The 24,623-nt window shown below is 45.7% G+C and overlaps 2 protein-coding genes across 2 annotated transcripts; one reads left to right on the top strand and one right to left on the bottom strand.

Annotated features, from left to right (window-relative positions):
• Positions 1–168: 168 nt before the first annotated feature.
• NPPA (natriuretic peptide A) lies at positions 169–2,398 on the top strand. Its single transcript, XM_023940622.2, has 3 exons — positions 169–288; positions 1,755–2,040; positions 2,299–2,398. The coding sequence occupies exons 1-3, from the start codon at positions 169–171 to the stop codon at positions 2,313–2,315; spliced, it is 423 nt and encodes a 140-aa protein (XP_023796390.1). The 3' UTR covers positions 2,316–2,398.
• A 4,829-nt stretch (positions 2,399–7,227) lies between these two features.
• On the bottom strand, positions 7,228–24,361 carry CLCN6 (Cl-/H+ antiporter 6). The gene is made up of 23 exons (XM_086860261.1): positions 24,159–24,361; positions 23,363–23,422; positions 22,240–22,305; positions 21,681–21,746; positions 20,985–21,051; positions 20,482–20,588; positions 20,124–20,250; positions 19,492–19,559; positions 19,343–19,401; positions 18,575–18,707; positions 18,071–18,184; positions 17,654–17,820; positions 16,664–16,790; positions 16,177–16,303; positions 15,703–15,856; positions 15,449–15,608; positions 15,227–15,333; positions 14,434–14,620; positions 13,887–14,044; positions 12,920–13,076; positions 12,130–12,237; positions 11,621–11,746; positions 7,228–10,324 (listed from the first exon to the last, which is right to left on the bottom strand). Exons 1-23 carry the CDS (start codon positions 24,312–24,314, stop codon positions 10,244–10,246), a joined length of 2,682 nt encoding a protein of 893 aa, XP_086716387.1. The 5' UTR covers positions 24,315–24,361; the 3' UTR covers positions 7,228–10,243.
• Positions 24,362–24,623: the final 262 nt, after the last annotated feature.

The following is a 24,623-nucleotide window of genomic DNA, read 5'->3' as shown; positions in this document are numbered from 1 at the left end:
GGAATGTGCCCAAGATAAACCCACTGATAACCTAGGAAGCAGGGATCACCCAAAGAGTATAAAAGACAAGCTTCAGAAGGCAGACAACAGGACAAGGAAGAGAGAGACTTGAAGGGACATCTCAGAAGAAACAGCTTGAACTTCCCCATTCCCAACCAAGGCAGCGCCATGGACACTAAAGGCTCATTTTTCTATGGCTTCCTCTTGCTGCTGCTCATCCAGCTCCAGCCCAGCAGAGCCAACCCTATCCACAGCCTCAGCCCTGCCAAAGAACTGGCCAGCATGGAGGTGAGCACTCTCATTTTAAACTTTTGGGGTGTGAGGTGTGCTTTTGGAGTGTGAGCTGGTTGCTTTGCCCTCCTTTTGCATGACTGGACTGCAATAACCGCATCAGCCATCCCATGCCAGGGGACAAAGCCTCAGCTCTACAAAGGGGTTCAGAGAAGCTCTGTAGGGAAATATCTTCCCTTGTTTGGTTCACCTGAGCTCCTGGACAGCAGTAGGAACCAAAATTGGGATGTTGTAGGATATGTGCTTTGGCATTTCAGTTATTTTTCTTTTAAAGATACATCTGCCTGGGAACAAAGTTCCAGGGAAGTAAAAAATCATCAGAGTAGCTCTGTAAGAACAAACAGAAAACTTTGAGGTGGGGTCCTGTCTGTCCTGCTGTCTGTCTATCCCTGCTCCACAGGGCAGCCATGTGGCTCTAGCTCTATGAATTTGAGAGATCTGGTTGTGTATGGACGATGAGGAGGCAAAGTGGAGCACCCAAAGACAAACTTATAGAAATATTACTAGAGGAATAACAATCATTTAGTGTGTCTTGTTCCAGAGCTATAAAGTTACCAGCTAAGAATTTTAATAAATTATAAAGAAAATCCATTGTTACAGCACAGTACAAACTTGAGACTCTGATGGGATCTGAAAGCTCAAACCTTTCCTTGGGCTGGTACCAGTGCCCAGCTTCTCAAAGCTGTTCTCAGGCCCTAAGAACAAACTCCCTGAGCTAATAAGGACAACTGAAGCTAAAGCTGCCTCTGGGCTGTTTTCAGCAGCCAGGAAGAGTGGCTTCCAAATGCACTCACTGTCAGGCAAGCCATAAGGCTCATTCCTCTCTATTCATATTCCAGAGATGGGAAATTACATTCCTCTAATTGGGAATTAGAGCTGCCCTTGAGGAGTTTATCTGACACAAAGCTTTACAAATTACAAATGGTACCCAGGAAGCAATCACACATGATTTTACCATACAGGTATTTTCAGTTACTTTAAGCAGTAGCAATCCTGCAATCCCTGGGACAGAGATTAATGAAAACACCAAGAGCTTCTCCAAGTGAAATAGCCAGGGGTGACAAATCAGCAACTTCTGGGAATGTGGGAGCGGGCTGTGTGGCTAGAGGTTCTCTCAGACTGTACCATGGGTGGCTGAGTGGTATCTCCCTGTGCAACCCACATCTTGCACCCTCTCCTCTGCCAAAGTATCTTCTAACCTTGCCAGTAGGACACACATGGTGGCAAGCAGCTTCACTCAGTTCACAGGGTGAAGCTGTGTCTTCCCATAGATGGAATTACTGTGAACAGGGAAATATAATGCAGAGGACAGAGCCCAACCACCACCAGTAAGGCCAGGATTCAACCTGTCAGTCCCTAGGGTGGGCTATGGGACCATCAATAAATGCAGAACAGAATCACTGGAAGAGTTAGCAAATGACCACAAAACAAGGAGTTTCATTAATTTAATTCTTCTCCTGCAGGCTCTGCTGGAGAGACTGGAGGATAAGTTTGCAATGATTGAAGCCCTGGAGTCCAACCCTGACCTGCAAGAGCCCAAAACCCAAGAGGAGATCCAGTCAGAACTCATTGATGACAGTGACAACCAGAAGGCTGAACCCAGGATCGCACCCAACACCCCTCTGTCCTACAGGAACCCCTTCCTCAAGAGACTGAGGGGGCTGCAGATGCCCAGGATGATGAGAGATTCTGGCTGTTTTGGGAGGAGGATTGATAGGATCGGCTCCCTGAGTGGGATGGGTTGCAATGGTGAGTCCTGTCTAAGCCACTTCCCTGAATAGCACAGACTTTTAATTTACTCTCTTTTAATTTAACTCTCCTGTGCCGTGGGACAGAGAGGGAACAGCTTCCCTTTTAAGTCTTTAGAAAGACACAGTTTGAGAATGGAATTAATCTGAGCCCAGTATTTAAGCTAGTGCTGGTTTTTCAAAAGCACTGCTGACAATGGTGACATGCACCAAGACAAAAACAGATTCTAACAACATTTATTTCATGTTTGGTTCGCAGGTTCCCGGAGAAATTAGGATCAACTTCCCTGTTCCCTGCTCTGAAGAATGCTTTACAGTACCCCTTCCTCCCAAGATGAAAGCCAGATGCTTTCTAAGCTCCTCAACAGAAAGTTATTCCTATTTTTATTTATTTATTTATTTATTTATTTGATGTTTTTTTTAAAGAACATTTCTTACTCTAGCACTGACAGACCATCTTTAAATAAAACTAACACATTAGACATCTGTGCTGGACCTCTCTCCTGTCTGTTGCATTAAATTATCTTGTGTTTGCCTAAAGTTAAAAATCTTAAATTTCCTTGATATTCTGGTAAAAGCCTGGATCTTACATGAGACAGAGAAAGCATCAACTTGGTAAAAATGAAAATGAGTTTTTGACTAGAGGCTTTCCCTCTGCAGTAAAATGCTAAGAGGTTAGCAGGGAAAAAAAAAAACCAACTTGCTTAACATTGAAAGATCATCACAAGTCCTCCTATAGACAGGGTTTCAGTAATAAGAGAGTCCTTTTGCTGATTTAGATTATTCAGTCATGGGAACTACCACAAATGCTTCATGCAAGCAAAAGTTACATGAAAAGAAATAAATAAAATCGTAACACTCCACAAGTTTTAAAATATCCAGAGGGAGGAAAGGGAATTAATTGTATCTGTTTTCTAGCAGTGACCAAATAAAGGTTACGAGCATCAACAGAAAGATAACATCATTAACTGTGTCTTGTCTCACTCTGCACCTGGCTGAGATGCTGATTCCCAGAATTTCTTGAAGGTTCCTCAAAGGGTTTGAATATTATCATGATGTTCCTCATGAGAGGGCAGGTGGGATCACTTAACTGCACTGCAGCTTGTACAGAACATTTATCACTTTCTGGGAATGGCTCCTCACAAAGCTGTTCTAACACAGCTAATGGCAACATTGGAAGTCTCATTAAGATTTATTTAACCTTAGTTGCTAGATTTCACACCTAGGAGCTGAATTTGACCCAAAACATATTCTAGTAGCCCACCAAAGAAGGTAATATTGCCAAAAACACATTCAGTCAGCATCCCAAGAGAAAAGAGCTTGGATCCCCATGTGAGCCCTGGCAATGGCATCGAGCCCAGCTCAACACAACTGTCCTGTGAGTGACTGCACGTACTGCTAGGGACTGTGTTATTTTGAGCACCTCATGAGCCTCATTCCCAGAATCTCAGGGCATTCCCAGCCTCATTCCCATGTACCTGAGTACCCTGAGAAGCTTGTTCAGGGCTTAAGAAGGCAACACCAGGACAGACTCAGCTGGAACAGTCCAATTCTGACTCTGCTTGTGCAAATGCACCTGGGGACAGAAATGCTACCTGGTGAGGATAAGGTATGGAAGGCAGGTGTTGCAGAGCTGCTGACAACAGCTCTCAGGCACCACAGCTCCAGGGAAAGGGTAAACTCAAGCACACACTCGTCCTGCACAGGGCCAGTCACAGCTAAGGCTGCTGCAAACACTTCACTGGGGCTCATGTCACACATCACATTTCTGACACCCTCCCAATCGCTCCCTGTACTGCTGACATGGGCTCCAAGAGGGATCTGTGTGCTCCTCTCCACACTGGGCCTTGGGATTCTTTCCTAGGGAAGAAGGGCAGAAGTCCAATCTGAGGGAATAATTTTGCTGCACTCCAACAGGAAACCACAGACAGTGTCATATAAATCCTCTCCTTCCAGCAGCACCAGCTACAGATAAAATACTTTGTGGAATAGTGTCCACACAGATTTCCCTGAAAGAAGAATAAATTCCCAGGTTAAGATTCCCAGCAGTATCCATGGAAAATCTCTGCAGTGAAAGCTACGGTGACTTTGCATTTAAGCAGTTTCACAGATCAAGGGGGTGTGAAGTCACCCTTTGGGGAGCCCTTGTGGGGACAACGGAGCTTTGTCTTCTAAAAAGGCTTTCCAAACACACCCACTGCAGCGATGGGAACATGCAGATGGACCCCTCCATACCAGCACTGGGAAACAGCCTGACTTCCCCTGTGCTGCTGAAAGTAGAAACAATTCATGTACTCTAACAATAGCTCTTGCTGGAGCTGAATTTTACCCAGTCAAGCACAACTTGCACAGACACTGTAAATTGTCCCTCCCTGTCAGCCCCTCAAGGCACAAAACACTGATTAGTTCAGTGGAATGTGCTAAAAATGGCAAGAAGAGGCAATGCAGACTGACCTAAAGCCAGGTGGGTCCAGTATTAACAGCAAGCCAGTTCCTGGTGGAACAAGTCTGTATTGGCTTGCAGACAGTATTTTAATAGACCCTGAGGTCTGGGAGAACCTAATTGAGGGTAAGCAATCGAGGAAAAAAGCATTTCTGACTGGATTTTTACTGCTACTCCCATACACACACTGAGCTGTAAAGCACCCTCAGGGAAATCTCACAGCCAGGTCAGGAGTAAGCACTGGGAAAAGCTGAATGGGAGAAACTGGACAGTGATCAGCTCTACAGGCAAACATCACCCCTAAGGATGAAAAAAAGTTGCCACTGTTGCTCAGAGAGCTGGATCAGAGAGAGCAGGGAACAATCCTGGGAACAGCCATCATGTAAATGAAGAAATATCCCTGTAGGACTAGGGAGAGACCAGGCTAACACCCTCCACAGAGCTATTGTGACATTTGCCACCTCCTGCCCTGCCAGACTTCATTCTAACTTCCTAACAGTACCCATGATGGGCCCTGCATAATTCAGCAGCTTGCTTTGCTTTGGACTCTGAAACACAGTAATTCCATTAGTGTGCTCCATGCACTCTGTAAGGCATGAGCCTTGTTTGGAATAGGGGTCTGCTTGGCATGGGGTAATATTTGCAAATCAGATTTAGTGATCTCTTTGCCCCCTCAGACACTGCACTATCCCTATCCAGCCTCCCACTAAACCAAATGCTTCCACTGAAATCCAAGTTGGGAGGCAAGGTTGCCAAGAGGAGCTGTCAGCACTGCTGGGTTTCTCTAAGAAATCCTATGTGAAGTCCAGGGCACACACCCTCCAGTGCTGCAGGGAGATGTGGAGCTGTGCCAGGTCACATCCCAGTCTGGCTGCAGCCAGCTTGCTTGATTTACTTCCCCTGAATCTTGGCCCCCAAAGGCCTTTGCTGATTGACATCTGCTTGATAAGTGTGTCCTGCACTTTTATGTGGGAAGGAAGGAAGATTTGTAAGAATTTCCCCCCTCTATTACCATCTCCTGACTGCTCTCTTGGAAAGCCAGCACAATCTTGTACTTAAAGAGCAGAGTGGGGAGGAGGAGAAGTTTATGAAAACAGAAGGCAGCTAGAGTCAGGCCAGTCATGCTGGGAATTGGGAGGATAGAAAGATAAAACTGGTGTGTTAATTCAGCCATCCCAGAGAGGTATTCTCTCTGCTGATATAGGCAACAAAAAGCTGCTGGGGGAGTCAACAAAGGTCTCAGAGTTGTCATGTCTAATCCGTTTGTTGTAAGTTTTCAACACAGTATTGTTTTCTGCTGAAACTGTATATATGGGCTCCAGTCTCTGCTCCAAAATGCTTAGAGGATCAGTAAGATGTGTGTTAAACCATAGTCCATGCAGGAATTGAAGCAGCCTGGAGAAAGGGATATCCTGCTCACTTTTAAACCATGATCTCAATCTCCAGACCTCACTGACTGACTCCCCTTCCTTCCCAGACAGCAGTGGAGCTCACTGATGTCTCATCCCAGCTCCCAGGAAGCCTTTTCAGACTCTGCATTTGAGCAGTGGATGCAGAGGAGGCTGAGTGTGTCCCACTGCCGCTGAAAAGCCCTTCAGCACCCTGGACAAGAAGAGCAGCTTCACTCTCTCCTTCCTCCCCTGCAACAGCCAAAGCTCTGGGCAGCCATCCTCTGTTCCTTCCAGTGCCTGCTGCATGATCACAACTGGGAATGCACATGCCTGTGAGGATGGACACACACTGAAGAGGCAGCTTGTATCCTGCTAGCAACGCAAAAATTTAAATAATAATAATAATAATCTCACTGGACACCAGTAATTTTTTCTGCAAGGCCCCAGTGTGTTGTTACAGGGACAATAACACGTGGCTGGACTCAACAAGTCTATAAACCTCTCCCATTCCCTCCTGTGTTGCTGCATTTATCACCTCAGGCAGCACAGAGCTGCAGCAGTTCCCCCAGTCCTTGCTCCTGATGACTCCTTCCTACCTCTGCTAGGGTATCCCTCCTATTCCCTGCTTAGTTAAGACCACTGTGGCACTTCTTCAGCTCCTCAAATCAGATTTTCTGCCATTCACTCCCAAGAGATGGTTTTACCTAACTCAGGCTTTCCCTGGCATGAGATACCCACCAAGGGAGAGCCAGAGGGCAGGAGGCAGACAAGCTGCTGGCTAACTCTGTGTTACAGAGCCTCAGAGAGCTATCACGTGCATCCTGTGCAACACAGCCCCCTGATGCACAGAAACATGGAAAGGCAGCGAGCTTTTGGGTCAGATTATTTCTACAGTGCTCAAAGACTTGTATTTTTTGGCTGTAAGCATGTGATGAAAACTCAAAAATTGTCACAAATTCTTTTCTGTAAGGCAGACAGCAGGACACAGCAGGAAAGATAGCCAAAAATTAAATAAACATTAAAGATGGAATTAAGATCTCTCACATCCTGGAGAGGTAAAACAAGAGGTGCCACACTGTAGTCTAAACCTCTTTCATAAACATACTGGGAGGAAGGTGAGTTCCCAGGTAAGAAAAGCAGCACAATGTGCACAATTCAGCTCCTTATCAAACATGGCAATTCCCTCCTTTTGAAACAGCTGTTGTGAGAATGTGGAACTCCAGTGGTCACAACCTAATGGATCACAGCCATTCCTCTCTGCCTGGCTCAGGGCACCTTCTGCACAAACTGTTAGATCCACACAGCTCACAAACAGCAGCTATTCAACTACTTCAAATCATTCTCTTGGATGCTGTCATGTTCTACTAGTTTTATTATCATAAAGGGCAAAAATAAAACAAAACTAGAAACATCAAATGGCCTTGAAAGTGCTGAAGGAGACACACAACATTTTACTCTCAGACATGTTACAGCTACATGAATACTTCCCAAGTGCCATAGTTCAAATAAAAATATATTCATACAAATTTAAAAAAAATACAATTTATATACACACACACCATGGAATTAGCTTACATCATTTCATAACAAAAAACAGTGCAAAAAAAAACCCCACAAATGGAAAGGTAAGTTGCTACCATTGGAATGGTTCACAGTAATTAATAATAGTAAATAATAATTCAAAACTGCATAATTAACACTGCACAGGAAACCACGAGGCAAGGGAGAAGGCCCCAGACTAAGCCCCTAACCTTGCCCTCAGAACTAACCCAGTTCTGGGTTATCTTTCCCTTAGTGTTGCTCTGTTAAAATGTTACAGGCACCTATGTTAGAGTAAGTTTCTTGATAAATCACTAAGCAACTACAGCCAGGGTAGAAGTAGTGTGTTGTAAGAAGGGAATTAAGTAACTGAAGTGTGAGAAAAAGATGGATTCAACACAAGCTCCTTGGCATCAGTCCTCATCAGAAGGGAAATGCTGCATCTCCAAATGTCAACTGAACTTGACATTCCTTTTCTGCAGGCTACAGAATGGCAACTGGACACTGAGATTTCCCTTTAAAGCAGCTGACAGGGTCACCCACCATCCTCACTGAAAATTTCTTTACTGAAAGAATGAAAGGGTGTGTTTTCCAGCTGAAAAATTCGAATAAGATGCCCAGACAGAGCAGACAGTGCTACCAACAGGTACTTGGGGAAGCATCTGGTGCCCAGAAAAACCTCAACAAGATTCTCCAGCCTGACTTGTCTGAATTGACCGACTCTAGCCTCAGCAGCAAAGACATCCTGCAGCAAAATACCCTGCTGTTTGTGTAAAGAAATAAAATAGGACCAGCTCATGGCAAACAACCTAAGGAGCCTTATTCATGTGCAGGAAGAGGAACCCTCCCTTCCACACACACTCAACATGAGCAAGAGGAAAAACATTTGTCATGGGGGGACACAGGGCATTCTTGACAGGTGCTCTAACAGTACAGGATTGCCAATTCCACATGAGTGATCTGAAATCCCACAAAATCCCACAGGATTGCTATGATTTGTAACTACTCAGGAGCACAAATCTTTTGAATGAAAGGTAGCCTAACATAAGCATATTACAAATGTAGAGTCCAACTTCAGGGAGTGCAAATGGGTGCTGGAAGGTTCCTGGGATAGCTCAGTTTAAGACCAGAGCTCAGGGAAAAGGCATTTTAGACAACACCTGCAGAGACTATCCTGACAGAACAAACATCCTTACTCTACTTAAAGGGAAAGAACTCACAAATCAAAGAGTAGTAGCTGATGCAAACTCCTATTCTCTAAGGAAATAGAGAAAATCAACAATTGCCTTTCTTCTGTCCCAGTTCCCACCTAAGCAGCTCCTTATGGCAGACAACAGGTTAACTGGATGGCTCAGAGGCTGAAGTAGAAGCTTTTCTGGAATACATTCCCCATGTAACTTGTCCCAGGATCTTGGCTGAGAGAATGCTCTGTGCTTTATCAAGCCAATCAGCTCTGCAGTCCCTGAGGCACAGCACTGGCTTCCCACTGAGGGTTATCTGCACAGAGAACTCAGGAGGGCAGGTACCTGCTGGAACAATACAGGTGCTGGCCAGGATGGTACCTGCTAAAGCACTGAACTGGCTCCAACTGGTTCCTAAGTGCTGATTTTACCCTTACAGATTGCAAACATTATCCCAAACGTTTTTAGAGCACAGACAGCCCCACTTATCACCTGTAGGAGATCCTGCCTTAGTCACCAGCACTAAGTATCCCTCCTTATGGCAGCCTGAAACTACAGCAGATCCTTCATGACACAGAGATAACTCAACCAAGCCCAGAGACCGTCAGTTCTTTTTGCCTCCAGCAACACTTCTCCATGCTCTCAGGATGTGGAGTTCCCTGGTCTCTGACTCCACCTGGAAAGGTGCACCAGGCTCTCACTGTTGGAGCAGTGCAAGGACAAAGTGCCTACAAATGCCAAGAAATGCAGGAATGTCAAAGTAGAGTGCCACCAAGCACCTCAGAACAGTCTCTTAGAGGGAAATAATATCAACAGCTAACAGGAAAGAGATATGCCTTCTCTGAGATGCTTTGCAAATGTATTAAACATTTATAAACCCAAACAGTAACTGAAATGTAACCATTTTGAACTCCAAATCTGCTGAGCTGCTCTCAAAAGTCATCTGCTGTCAAAAACATTACAGAAGAAACACTTCCTCATGAAAGAAGGACAGAAATTAATGAATCCAGAGTGAAAAAACATGGGCAAAGGATATATATATATAGAAAAGAAGTATGTCTGTCTTGCAAAGACAGGTGTATTTCCAAAATGCTGGATTTTTTAATACTGCTTTTGCAAGAAACCACCCTCCAGAGCAGCTACTTGATATCTGCAAACTTCAGTATCTCCTCTCAGCGGTGACAGCAACCGCCTTCTCACACAAATAAGGCAACAGTTGCAGGAACAAGGGAGGAAGAGGAAAAGGGAGACATACAGGAGGAAGGGAAAGATACTGCAGTTCTTTGCCCAGAGTAAGGGCAGTGGAGGGAAATGATTCTTTTTTCCAACTCTCCAGAAAACCCCAAAACAAAACGGCAGAACACGCAGTGTCAGGACAACATCTGATGGAAGGAGATAACTGGGGGACAGGGGAAGAAAACACCTGGATCAAGAGTTGTCAAACCAAGTGCCTGAGGCCAATCAACAGCTCTGGGCTCAGGCAGCTCCTCTAATTCTCTGGCAAGCAAGATGTTTTCCAGTTCCCCAGGCTTGATATGCATGTGAGAAGCCAAACGGCGAGTCCTGGGCCTGGAGCGGCCCAAGCAGAATGCGAGCGTGTGTGCAGGCTTGGAGGAGGGAGGAAGCCACACTGACAGAGGGGCAGGGGCATCAAATGGTCTGATAGTGTTGTCTCAGCCTTGCCTGCAGGAATTCGTGGGTCAGGTTGTGCCGAGTGATTATCCCAACAACCTTAAACAGGAAGAAAAGAGGAAGAAAAGAGAAATGTCAATATCAGAGATGCGCCACTAAGAGACATCCATAACAAAGTGGTCGTTCTTTTCAACACCCCAAAAAGAGGAAACCTGAAAGCAGTTCTTGATCAATGCTGAGTTAAAGTGGATTCAAGTTGAAATTCACAGAAACAAAGTCCCTCCCCTCTCCCAACATTTACTCTCCAGGCAAGGATGCTGATTTAATTACACCCAAACAAACAGTGTAACCACTGCTGTGGTGTCTGGCACCAGCAGGAAGGGAAATCCTTCCCATGTCAGATGGCATAAGGATGTAAAATCCTTCAGGAAGTGAAAACTGCAGTTGGAAATAACAGAGCTGTCTTTCAGGGCTTCATTCAAGACATTTCTCGTATTCCACATGGCATGACTTCAGATAGCACCTACCAGATACATTCCAAAACAGAGAAATGGCCAATTCTAGCTAAGAGGTGACTGCACACTGGCAGGTGACAAAAGGGACCCTCTCCCAGCCTGCTGTGGATGCAGTCAAACCACTCATTTCAGCTGATGAAACACCTCACTGATTTTACACATGGAAAGATTTTAGAACTAGGCTGTTCTCTGGTACTGCAAGAGCATCTTGTACTAAAATGGGACAAGCCAACATCTCCTGTGTGCAACTCACAGGCCTTGCAGAGTAACTATGGGGAACCCTGAGGCAGAAAAAGCAGTGCTGCCTTACACAGACCAGGTCAGGCTTAAGGGAAACAGTTCCTCATTGTGGTTATAGGAGGTTGCTGACATCTACTGACTGTTCCTGAGCATTGTAGATGGCAGAGACAAGGACAGTGAGTCAAGCACAAACCATTTAAACACTCCTTTGCTTTGCTGCTCCTTTGAGTAGGAACAGAATACAACTCCCTTCCTACAGAAAAGCTTCTTGCCCCGACATACAGGAAATTTTGCTCCTGGCTTTGAATAAAGCTGTGAAAGGAAAGGCAAATTAGTAGCTTCTGATGAGCTCAAGGCCTCTCAACAGATATGAAAATGGGACAGTTTCTGTCCCACACAGAGCTTCTGAGACAGGAGAGATGCACATCCAGCTCTTTGCAGGTAAAGGGGAAGCAGGCTAGGACCCAAAGATGGCAACAGTCACAGTAATCAAGCCTTCATGGCCCTAAAAAAATCACATTCTGATCTCTTTAAAGCATTTCTGTTTGATGTTAGAAAAGATCTTAATTGTCCCAAAGATGGAAAATGTTGCACAAATACTGTGGCTTCGTTGCTGTGCTAAGACAAGACAAGGACTCACCTCTCCAACTGCATTCACAACCGGTAAATGCCTGAGTCCCATTGTCCTGAACAGGTTGAAGACTTGTGACACATGAGTATTTGGAGAGACAGTAAAGGGTGATGGGTTCATGTATGGGGTGACATCCTAAGAAAGAAAAACCATCATGTTATTTACCAGAGGCATTTTCACTGTTTCTGGGAATCATTAACAAGCAACTCCTACAAGTCCTCCATGGCACTGATGCCTGGACAAAGTATTTGACTGTGGTCATCTTCTATTTCTGCACTAATATGACACTAATTTGGTTTGGTTTGTTGAGAAGCATTGGACAGGCAACACCTTATTTTAGAAGCACAAATGGACACTGTTACCTCACAGCAGAGGATTTCCACATGCAGAGAAGGCTGAGCGCTTGAGGAGCACAGGATGTTGGTCACTGCACCAAAGAGTGTATCAAACATGCTCTCAATGTTTTTAGTTGTAAATATGTATCAGAAGACACTGTCACACTGCAGTGCATATCTTACCACTATCATACGAGGGTTCAGCAATGTGAGGTCCAGATCATGGATATCTGGATAGCGGGGATAATCCTCTGACATCTCTGCGTGGGACAGACGGGGCTGACTTGCACTCTGCAATTGAAAGAAACTCATGTGTCACCATTCCAGACAATGCAAGCAGCACAGCAAACCACGCTCCCTAATTGCTCCCCCAGATCTCCTCCTCCCACACCCACATCCACCTTCTGCAGAAGTGCTGTTACTCAAACCTATGCAGACTTCTGGCTGATAGAGAATGGACCTGCTCCCCAAACTCTGACAAATCTACACTCGACACTGGAGGGCAGCAGAAACCAGCCTTGTGGGAGCTGGGCCTCAGATACTCTCACTGATCTCAGTGACACAGCTGACATTGTTCTGCTAAGACCTCTACACACAGCAGTAAAACACACAGTACATACCACTGGGTGCTCTGTTTGCATTTAATATCTGCCCTCTATTCTCCAGTTCTGCATATCTTTATACCATAGATTCATATCTTATATTCTTTGTATCTTCATGAAACAAACGAGTCTGCTGGATTACTTTTTAAACACTGGCTGTCCTTTCCCTAGGGATATTTTCAACTTCATTTACTCTAAGAGCTGCAAGAGTGAATTCACATTACCTGTCTGCAACTTTTAGAATACACATGCATTCCTTAAAGTGTAAAAATAGATATATTCTTTTTGGCAGCCCATGAATATTGTTCCCAGCCTCCTCAGCTGAGAAGACAGGGATGTCTCTGCTGCAATTCCTGAAGAGGAAGACTCACCGACTGGCTCTCGGAGTAGCAAACCCCCCGGTCAAGAAGGGTGACCAGCTGTGAGCGCAAGATCAAGCCATGGAAGGTCAAAGGTCTGAAGCGTTCCTCCATGGTCCACTCCTCACTGGGAGACTGGTCAGGGTACAGGTTGGGGTAAGGAGTGTATCTGTGATGGATTTAACACCATGTGTTACAAGCTTCACATACCCCAGCTCCCAAAAGAGCAGCTATTTCAGCTCTTTGCAACTCTCTCCTGAACATTTCAGGGACTCTTGCTAGGGACAAGCAAGTCTTCAATCCACAAAAAAAATAATAGGAGAGAGGGGTCAAGAGCCATTAAGTGGTCAGAGCAGCAGAACAGGACAGTCTCATAACTCCATTTCGAATCACTTGCTATTAAAGCAATTTTCAGTGCCAAATTACTCAGATTCTAATAAAAGCTGAAGCATCTGGAAAAATGTCAGGGTCAGGATGCTGCCATTCATGAAAGTCACTATCACTGACTTAGGAAATTATCCACTAGACTGTGCTTCTGCTTGGAAGTAACAGCAAGGCAAGCCTGGTGACTCAGCCCAGTTACCAGAAAGTAATCATGGGATCAGTATCATGGCACCAGGTCATTAGCTGGGATTAAGTGAGCTTTCCAGAGCTCTCACGTTTTTGCAGACAAGAGGACATCGGTTTCTACAGAGATCTTCCCAGGTACTCCATCCTCTCCAGGAAATATGTCTGTATAGGTGTTGGAAGGAAATGTAAGAAGCTGGACATAATCAACCCACTTGTCTGGGATTAGTCACAGGTGTGAGCCACAGCACTGGCTCCTAAGACTTGACAAATCACTTCTAAAAAACATGGACACCAGCACTGTCTCCACTGACATATGAAACAACAGAGACTGTATGAAACACTCTCTACAATACATCTCAACATATGGAGAAACCCTGTTTCCATACATCTGTGCCTACCAGGACCTCACCTTCTCTCCAGCATCTGTTGCAGCAGATCCTCCTTTTCGGGAGGCTCCTCTGTTGCTATGTGCTCATCACACATGTTCCTCAGCTCACTCGAAGGGTAGGATTTCATGGACTGGCTACGCTTGCGCTGCTCTCCAGCTCGGGTGAGGATGCTGGATTTCTGGATACAACAATTATCACATACTCACTAAGCAAGTCAACAATTGTCCAAGAATGACTATGAACTATTAGGTCACAGCTTTGTGCCACCACATAACATGTTCATTAACCACTCCTGCTGCAGGACTTGCAATAATAGGCAATAGGACTGTGCAATTCAGTAACAAATCCAAACGTTTCCATGTCTATGCTAAACAGATTACTTTGTCCTCTTAACTTCTGCCTCTAGGAATGCACCCCACTCTTTTGTCTCTACCATCACCCAGAGAATGGAATGGAGTTCTTAAAAATTTTGTATTATCTCTGACCTGAATTCTGCCCAAAAGCCTAAATAACTACAGCAAAACAAATCTCTCTACTCTTCAACCTATCAAACAAGCAACTCTTTACCTTGAACTTGATGTTGTTACTTATCAGCTGATTTCCCTTCATGAACTCCCTCTCATTGCCCCGATTCTCTGTCACCACAGGGAAGGCATGATGGACAGTCGTGCGCAGGATGCTAACGAGGGACTGGATCCGGGTGTGTGGGTACACGTAGGTCAGGTTGGGTTCCATGATGTCACTGGCTCGTAGTCTGAAGAAACAGAAATCCAAGATTGCTGCATGCATCACATCAGTGACAGAAGGCTGGTGATGAACACACATGGAAACAAACCAGTCCCTAAACAAGATCCTGAAGGAATCTGCTGCAGTTAAGTTCTGCTAGTTCCTTTTTTACCTGTATGTTCACCTTCACTGTGGTATCAGCAGTGATGGCACATCTGTTTTTTTAAATTTGTTTTCTTTTTATAACAAAACATTGTATCAGTAATGCACTAGAGAGGAAAGGTAAAATATTCTAATTTATAATAATGTTTCTAAACACTACTGGGAAGAAACAACAGCTGGGAAGAAGATGACATTCCACAAGAAGGGAAGTCCAACGGAATGTTTTCACAAAGTTCTTGCTGAACCTCCCAAATGCACCCTGCAGATTTACATCCCTCAAAAAGGGCTTCAGCATCTCTTCCCTGCTGCAGGCCTGGTGCACAAGTCCTTTCACAGCAGCCCTCACAGTTGCTCCTCAGAGCAACCAGGTTCATTGGAGATGAAGCATCATCCTCCTGCATTAAAGCATTTCTGAGCAAAAATCCCCACCACAAACTCTAACCCACAGCCTGGCCATGAGAAGCAGCCTTACTTATCCATTTCCACCTCTGTTTCCCACTCCAGAAGAGGCACTCCTCGCAAGTTCACATGGATGTCATAGATGCCTTTGTTGAAAAAGTCTCCTGTCCACTTGGCTACCTGCATGGCAAACACAAGGTCTACTGAGTTGTTGTTCCAAGACTTCTTTGCTTATGACAGTCCTGAAAGTAACAAGGATTCAGGGCCAGCACATGTTCAAGCAATCTGCACTCACCATGAGGGTGATCATTATGGGGAGCCCATAGGTGATCTCGTTGGTGGACTCGATGAGGATGACAGTCAGGCTGATGGTCATGCGGACCACTCCTCCCAGGAATGCTGCTGCCCCGATCAGCGCAAAGGTTCCTGAGTAGATGTGATCCAGGCCAATGTAGCTAGAGCAAAGCACAGAGCCCTCAGATTAGAAAAACCTGCCTGAGAGCTCATGGTGCACCTGCAGCACATCCCTCACACGCACACTTGATGCACCTTTTGAGGAGGTTGGCGACCAGGCGTCCGAAGGCAGCCCCACAAAGCAGTGATGGTACAAACAGACCACTGGGCACAGAGATCCCATATGTCCAGCAGGAGAGTAAGAAATAGAGAAGGAAGAACAGGGATAGGGTGACTGGGCTGAAAGTACCTGCAACACAAGAAGAATCATGACTAAAGGGGTAGAGGTCTGTCCAAGATAGAGTCTTGCACCGTCTACCCCTCAGCTCACAGCAGGCTCATCTCACAACAGCTACTGAGCCTCCCAGTCCAAACACACAGACAATGAGTAAGTGAAAAGAGAGGAAAAGCAGGCCTTTCTTCCCATAAAGGAGACTTTCACCAGTTGTACTAGCAGTCCTCCAGAGCCATGAAGGCCTGAAGATGCTCCTAGCCTTGTGGTGTTGTTTCAGGTAAGATGAAGCTCTGAAGCTTAAGTGTGGGATGAGGCAATCTCTTCTAAGTACTCACCGTCCTGGTGGAAAAGCTGCAGGATAGCTGACTCTTGAGGGTTGAAGAAGAGTGTGGCCATGTCATTGTACGTTTCATTTGGGCAAAAAAAAGTTTTGATGCTTGAATTTACATCCTCTGATATATCCTAATGCAGGACACAAAAGACACAAATAAAATTTTAGAATTCGCTGTCTCCTACATTAGCCTTTGGGCAGAATGGGAATAACACTTCTGTTACTGTTAGCCTTGCTTTGGCAAGTTCAAACATCAATAGCAGACATGGGGCCTGCAACATCAATGGGCTCCTTGACTCAGAGCCTGGGTTGCTTTTTATAAAAGCACAATGTTGCTTTCATTATTACCCTAAGCTCCTGCAGCCCTCCATGGGCTCTCACTGCAGTTCTGTTATGTACTGCATGCTGTCAAAAGCTCATTACATGCCTGTGCTTCTCTGCACGGTGAACAATATGACAGGGAATATAATCTTCACATAAGAATCCCTCACCTGCAGGCTCAGGGTGTCATTGCCACTGTGCCTGCTGGAAGACATCTGCCGGCATTCCCCCAGAACCATGGAGGCTACAAAGACCGTGACGGTGGTGGTCAGTGACACAAGCAAGCTCTCCAAGACTCTGAAAGACACAACACAAACCATACATTGAAACCACACTCAGCACTGTAACCTATTCCCAGTTCTCAAATGACTTTGATAAGGCTGCAAGAAGCAGCAGTCACTGTAGCTTAGCATCAGAACAAGGGACACTGCAAATCAAGTTGAATTATGACTTGGTTCCCAGGGATTGCCTTAGCTCCCCTTTTTAATTGCTTGCCCCAAAAAGAAGTTATTTCTGCCCAGAGAACACACAGCAGTCACACATGAAAAGCCCCAGGGTTCAGTAATGAGGCTGTTCACATGGAAACAATGTTCTGTACATCTTTACAGGGTCAAAGGGTAGATAGACTGTGCATCACCCTGCCCAGTCCTATCTCTTTTCTAACTGCTGAAATACACTTCTTTTTCTTTTTAAACCTGAGCTTTGTGTTTAGGAGATGTCTAGAACAAACAAACAGCTACTTTCAGAATAACACAGAAGATCCCTCTCTAAATAGCACAGATACTGTGGATTTAATTAACCAGCATGATTTATGAAAGTGAGATCAGCTATTCCTTCCACATCAGTTTGGACAAGGACACAAAAAAATCCTGCATGGACATAAAGCTATGGTTTGTTCAGCCTTTATAATAAAGAGGTCCCTCTACTGCCCTTATAAGAGGGATTGCAATTCTCTCTGTACCGCTGAACTCATCTAGAAATTACAGAAACTGTAATATTTGGTTTTTGTGTTCACTTTTAAATTCCGTGTAGGCTTCATTTTGTGATTTTTAAAATAACCAGTCTGGGATTTCCTTCAATCCTACTCACAGGGACTTCCAGACTGATGCTTTTGCTATGGGAGCAGAGATCCCTGTGCAAGCTCAAGAGAGCACATATACCTGACCAGCTTTGGCTTGGGATGAACATTGCGCATGCGGTACTTGGCAAGTCTCTTGTTCAGGCAGTTAAAGGTGGCTCCAAGAAGGCCTCCTACAATCCCCATCAGAATGAAGAAGCCCAAGTCCACAGCTGTCCAGAGGTGGCATTTCTTATCAGACTCAGAGCACTGTGCAGGAAAAATGTAGAAAAAAGCATTAAAGTAATTGCTGCAGTTTCCTACCAATGCTTCTGTCTCCATAACTAGAGATTTTGAGTAGCTAAGACCAATTCTATCTGAGGGTATCAACATATTGCAGCTAAGTATCAAGTGCCTTCCACTGTAATACATGTGTCAAAAGAAGCCTCCAAACTAACAGACAGAAGAAACATAGGGCTAAGAAGAGACTGGAGCGTGGGGAAGTAACAATAAATCTTACCTTAAACTCCCCAAAGTTCAGCAGCCCAGGGAGCTGGAAAGACCCCCAGCTTCCAAACTGAATCCCAGAGCGGAAAAAATTTAGGGTGAAGGTGGCAGCCATGGAACAGAAAAGCTGTGGAAGTAGAACAAAAAACAAAAAAAAAGGGAAACAAAGGTTCCCAAAATTAAGATTGGCACGGTCAGTTCTTTGCTGAGACTTATGCCTGGGGGAAGGAACTGACTGTGGAAGAGCTCAAACTGCAGACTGCACAGGCACAAAAGCCCCTCTCTCCCAGGTACACTAAATCTGCTGCCTGAAGCTGTCCCATAGTTCTAGATAATACCAGGCTCATCTCTGCCCTTGGTCTGTAGTAGTTCTGGAACACTGATGGAGCATATAACCTCCCTCCTGCCAAGAGAGCTCAGGAAGAGACAGGATAATCTGAATGCCCTCATGGATAAGCCCCTGCCAAGGGGAGCCCTCTTCTTAAGGAAGAGACAGACAGCCAGAATCATCACTCACCACTTTCCATGTAAGCCCCTGGTTCCAGAAGGAGGAACCCTCTTCCAGACTAAAAAGAGTGCCTCCAATTGGGGCTCCAAAGGCAGCTGCAACCCCTGCAGCTGCTCCAGCAGATACAAAATCCCTTTTATCCCTGAAATGAAGAGAAAAACAATCTCAGTTTAGCAAATTAGAGCTCTGGAGGTGCTTAGGTTCTGCAAAGTAAAAGATCATCCCCATTTATGGCTATATCCCAGGGATTCAGGAATGAGAGCTGGGAGCAAAGCTGGTCATGGCAGACCATTTTATTTATTAGTTTATTAAGCTGAAGCATCTTGCTCTTTCTGTAGAGTACAAACATAGAGCAGAACTCTGGTACTACACAACTGCCAGGTGTGTGAGGAACTATCCCAAACCATGGACTTCAGTGTCATTTGAAAGAATTACAGAGATGAAAGTGCAAGAATTTGTTCACATTCAGGAGAACTAGCTTTCTCTGTACTATATCCTAATCAGAAGGGTTGAGTAACTGAGCTTTCAACCATCTACATGACAGGTTTGAAATGGGTAGAGATCTGCTGAGCAGCACAAGAGAACATCTGTGAGCATGAAGATCAGAGCAGCTTGGAAGAGTCACATCCTGGTGTTGTCTTGCTGCAGAATAACTGCAGAACTCTAGAAAGAGACTGATAAAACAACTGACTGGTTTGGCCCAGCCCACCACCCTTCTCCCAAGGAAGTCTGCTCACTCATCCTCCTCTCCCCTCCTCCACATCCTGGGTACAGTACCTGTCACTTCGGAAATAGGGAAAGTTAAACTGGATCTTCCTCAAAGAGATGCTCTGGAACTACAAACAAAGTAAGGATTTAGAAACACAGGAAATGGAAACTTACTCTTACAAAGTGTGACCAGGACAGTGATTCAGGCCAGCACTAACCTGTGGCAAGCCTGCACCCACGACAGCACCACTGTGAATCATTGGACCCTCCTTCCCGACAAAAAGACCTGGAAAAACAGGGCTCATGAGGGAACACACTTACCCCACTGCCTCCCTCCCTTGCTGACAAGGCCAGAAGAGATCAGCCCTATGCCCCACCACTCCCATGCCATGGCACAGCTCAGTGTGCCAAGCCTGCAGCTCCTCACATGGAGGTGCTGACCTCCTGCTCACTCAACAACCCCAAATGTTTGTGAAGACTTGCAGAGATTCTGCACTCCAAGTGGGTGGAATGATTGAAAAACAACTGTTACAAGGACTCTGAACTCTCCAGGTTATTCTGCCCTGTTGCCTTCAGGCTGCTCCTGACAATGTGTCCTGGAACATTCCACATCTCTCTCCTGGAATCTGCTACAAAGACTCACATCTGACCAGCCCACTCAGAAAAACACCTTTTTCCCCTCATAGTCCTGATCATTCTGTTTATTCTCTATAAATACACTCAGGGCTCATGACTCTGCTACAAATAAGCAAAATTATTTTACTGGAAAGACAGGGACTTCTGTGCCCTATGTAAGCAGGGAAAGCATTTATTCCCCTTCAGTGACTCCTTCCCCCAGAGCCCTCCTTACCTCCTGCCACACTGAAGAGCACTCCTGTAGCTTTGCACACCACTGTCCGCAGACGCACAACCCCTGGAACCTTCACTCCATTGAGGTAGCACTTAATTTCAGGAATTCCTGACCCAGCTGCTACAGGCTACGGAAAAGAAACACTGACATTATGGTACACTGATTTCATACCTGACCAACAACATCTCATCAGAGAGCAAGGGACCAAGAGACCATGCTTAGCTAAATCAAATAGCACTGCGAAGCTAGTTTGATGTTTTGGGGAAAAAAGTGTTTTTAGCAAGGATATTTCATATCAAGGACCTGTGAGAGAGGAAAGGAAAGTTGTGTGAAGAGCAGCAATGGACTGAAGTCTTACTTGGATCAGGACGAGAAGACTGGCAAGAAAAACAAAGGTCAGGTTGAACCCCAGCAGCTCCAACAAGGACAGTGCAAGGCAGCCCTTCTCAGTGCATTCCTCCACCGCTGCAGGGATCAAGGTCAAGGAAAACAACATTCCCCACACCAACACACAATCACTTGGTAATATCTGGGCCTCCCACTGGCATCAAGAGCCAAGCCTGAGCTTCCTAATGCAACCAGAGCAGCTAACACAACCTGTCAGGAAGACAGGTTTCCTTTTCAAAGCTCAGTACTGAATTATAAGGGAAACCACTCATTCTTTCAGTCTCTGCTTATGTACCTGATACTGGAAACATTTCTTGGTTTCAAGGGCTGAATTACATAAGCAAGTTGAAAAGTTGCTTAATCATGAACAACATGCCCAGTGTCAGAATTGTGAGAGTCAGCTGTTTTGAGCAAAACATGGGAACAGAAAGGAAAAGGTCACTTGAGTCTAGCAAGGCCCAAGGTAAAAGATACAGCTCTGTACCACCTGAAACTTGAGCTGGGTAAAGAGCCGCACAAAGAAATCCACAAAGAGGCCCACCTGGGAAAAAGAAGACAGAATTGCCATCAGAAATTTCAACATACAAATAACAAATATCACCCTCTAGTTAACCCTCTAGCTAGTTTTACCAGAAATATTTAAGCAGGGAAGAACAGAAGATGAAAAAGACAAAAGAAGCATCGTGCAGAGTAAAGCAGCTTTAGAAACTCTTCCCTCTCCCTCACTGGTACAGATCCATCCTAGAATTATTCCTGAAGAGATGCACTTCTGCATCTGATTAGCAGCCTTAGTAAAGTACTAATCTGGCAGCATTTTTAATACCCTCAACATACTTAAGGGTACAGAAGAAAACTGGTATTTAATTGAGGCATAAACTGTCATCCTTTTTTATTATGTTGTTTGCTTTGGACAAGTTTTCCTGTTTGCAAAATTAAAGGATTTGCCAGACTACTTTAAAAAGAAAACCATGCAAGTTCTAAAAGAAAAAGCTTCCTGAAAAATAGTCTATAACAACATGCTATAATTCCCAGAATACAACTCCAGCTACTAAGCTCTCATGACCATGAAAGAGAATGCTTCCTCTTCTTTAATCCTTAGCCACTGACTTCTAAATTATTCCTGCTTAGTCTCCTGAATATTCCTCATTCCCCAAAGAGCACGATCCTTACCAGTCCTGTACAGACTCCAATAGCAAAAACCAGCACCCACTTCACTGCTTCGTATCTCTGGGCTTTCTGTTTGGAAAGAGAATTAAAAAAAAATTAAAAAATCAAATAAAATAAAAGCAACACAGAAACAAGGATTTTCTGGAAGGTGGGTTTAGGCTCGACAGCTCAACAGCCAGAAGGATAAATTAACAGAAGATTGTGACAAGAGCAAATTGAAAATAGGACACTGAAAGACTCAACATCTTGCTCACTTTAAACCTAAGGATCACAAGAGATGCTAGAAGCTATAATCTCCACAATATTTTTTGTAATAGTGAAACCAGGAGAACACATATCATTTCTGTCATAAAGAAGGAAAAAACCATAAAACTTCCTGCAGTGGAGGAATGACATTCACAGAATGACCTGGGTTGGAAGGGACCTTAAAGCTCATGGACAGGAACAACTTCTCCTTCCAGGCTGTGTCAAAGCCACATCCAAAAAGGCTTTGAACAGTACCAATCCACAGTTTCTCTAGATAATTTCCATAGTTTGAACTTATGAAAGAACAAGGTCCTACCTTGTTGTCCATGCTCTCCAAAATTTCCAAGTAGGGGTCATTGATACAGCGATCATAATCCAGGCTCTGAAATGCCAAAAGGTCAATTTAGGAGAATCAGCTGCAACAGATGGTGAAAAAAGTATGTCTAGAAGACCTTGTTAAAGACTACAGAAGTCATTACTACCCCCACAGTAGTGTTGTTGATTTTCCAAACAACAGTAGGAGAAATTACTCCTGGAAACAACTTTAAATATTTCGATCATTCAGACCCTGAAAATCACAAAGTGAAAGAAAAGAACTATTTCACTGCTCAAGCTGAGAGAGACAGGGAAACAAACAGAAGCACAACTGATTTATATATCTTTATGTTAGAGAAGCCACACTGTACAGTTTTATACTTCTTTAAGTGTCTCCACTTTGACAGTGCAGGGGATCACACTGGATCTTTATATCCACCCTCTCACTGCAACTGCTAGGAGCTCTAGCTAGGAACTCCTCTCCAGATGAACAGTATCAATTCTTCAGTTTATCACAGCAGGACATTAACAGCAATAGTTTCCCGGTCACACTCATGAAACTCCACCAGTTCTATCCATATCTTCACCTTTTCAAGCCAAGCAGTAACAGGCTGGGCTGGTGACACCCATACTGACAGCAACTGCTCTAAATACTTCAGGGCCACCATACAGTGATGTAAAAACCAAAAATCTCCTGTAAGCAGGAGAATCTGATATATGGGAACACCTGCTGTGAGCCAACATGACAACACAGACAGCAGAAAGGCAACAGTGACCAAGAAGGTACAGATGCTCTCTACAGTCACCAGAAAACAAGGCCACCAGAGCTTGTGAATCTCACATTGAAGAAGTGAGAAAATGCATCAGACTCTGAAAATGAATTTTCTCAACAAGAGTCTGACTTGAGAGCAGCCATTCAACCTACTCACAGGGCTTCATCCCAGAAACATACAAAGACAAGGAACAGTTCTATGCAAGCACAGCAACACCTGGTATTTCTGCTGATGCCAACACAACCTAGTGATCCATATTGAGTACCTGCTCTATTACAAACTCAAACAGATCAAAACCTGTCTGCACTTCTTATCATATTAATATTAGGCTGTTATTAGTTAATTCCCCACCTCATAGTCTTTGCGTGGAAGGATCTCATCCTCCTCTTCATGAGTTTCTCCTAGGATTGTCTGCAAAACAAATGCAGGAAAGGAAAATCATGAAGGGAATGAATGCATCAACAGCTGTTCACGAACACTGGCAGCAATGTCAAAATTGCAGAAGTCCTACACCATTGTTGCTTATAAATTGAGAGTAGATTACCAGATCACCACTTTGTGGTAACGCTAAAGGGTCTTACCTTACAGCTTGTCCCTCACCCAGAACACACATCACTTGTATACAGGAGCTCCCGACAACAAAGTCCTAACCCACATCCTGTTTCCTTCACAGCAACAGGTTACAGGGGAGCACAGGACAACAATTTTGAAGAGAGCACTCTGCTGTGCTAGACTCAGAAAGAGCCCCTGCCAGCACCACTCCTACGTACAGCTGCAAGGAGCAAAAGCTTCAGGGGTTGGGATACGAGGCCCAGACAAGGAATGCGGGCCGGGGCAGGGACAGCGCGGGGCTCCGGCACTGGCGGTGGAGTGCCAGGCCCAGCAGTAAAAGGAGCAGGAACGGGCTGTGGCGCCGGGACGAGCACCGCAGGAGAGACTGAGCCAGAAGCAGCACCCTGAGGTGCCGACACCGCGCCCTGAGGCGCCGGGCCCGACACTACAGCAGCGCTCAGCGCCCGCCCTCAGGCGCTCCCCAGAGCCGGGCGGGGCCGGGCCGAGACCCGGGCTGAAGGGGCTCCGCCAGCACGCACGAGCCCGGGGTGGGGGGGTCAGAGGGGACCGGGAGAGCGCGGTGCGGCGGCCGTACCAGCTCCTCGGGGGTGCGGCTCTCCCGCTCGCCGCAGCAGCAGCAGCACAGCCCGGCCCCACACCCGCATCGCGCCATCTTCCGCCGCCAGACCCGCCCCGCCCCGCCGCGCGTCACTCCGTGCGCCGGCCCCGCCCCGCAGCCTGGTCCGCTCATTACATAGCCCCGCCCCACAACATGGCCCCGCCCCACAGCATGGCCCCGCCCCACAGCATGGCCCCGCCTCCATAACATGGCCCCGCCCCACAGCATGGCCCCGCCTCCATAACATGGCCCCGCCCCACAGCATGGCCGCACCCCGTAGCCCCTGCGGCCCCTCTTGGCCTCTCCTGCACGTGGCCACGCTCCCAGAACCGGCCCGCCGCACTCCCGCCCTTTTCCGCCCGCGCCGCCCCACCTGGCCGCGTCCCCGTCCCTTGGCGACAGCGATCCCCGAGCCCCGCCGGTCCCGCCTGGCCGGCCCGC

The sequence above is a fragment of the Cyanistes caeruleus genome, chromosome 22 (assembly GCF_971803275.1).
Source record: "Cyanistes caeruleus chromosome 22, bCyaCae1.hap1.1, whole genome shotgun sequence".
Lineage (NCBI taxonomy): Eukaryota > Metazoa > Chordata > Aves > Passeriformes > Paridae > Cyanistes > Cyanistes caeruleus.
Note: the sequence above shows the minus strand (reverse complement) of the source record. Positions and strands in the feature narration are given on the sequence as shown.

What these genes read in the sequence shown, in the direction of transcription:
- CLCN6 (XM_086860261.1), bottom strand. Translation starts at nt 24,314, where the DNA reads ATGAGCGGACCAGGCTGCGGGGCGGGGCCGGCGCACGGAGTGACGCGC. An exon ending in CCCAAGCCAAAGCTGGTCAG is followed by an intron (nt 16,791 to 17,653) that starts GTATATGTGCTC and finishes TGTGTCTTTCAG; the next exon opens with AGTCTTGGAGAGCTTGCTTG. An exon ending in TTGTGAATGCAGTTGGAGAG is followed by an intron (nt 10,325 to 11,620) that starts GTGAGTCCTTGT and finishes TTCCTGTTTAAG; the next exon opens with GTTGTTGGGATAATCACTCG.
- NPPA (XM_023940622.2), top strand. Translation starts at nt 169, where the DNA reads ATGGACACTAAAGGCTCATTTTTCTATGGCTTCCTCTTGCTGCTGCTC. An exon ending in AAGAACTGGCCAGCATGGAG is followed by an intron (nt 289 to 1,754) that starts GTGAGCACTCTC and finishes CTTCTCCTGCAG; the next exon opens with GCTCTGCTGGAGAGACTGGA.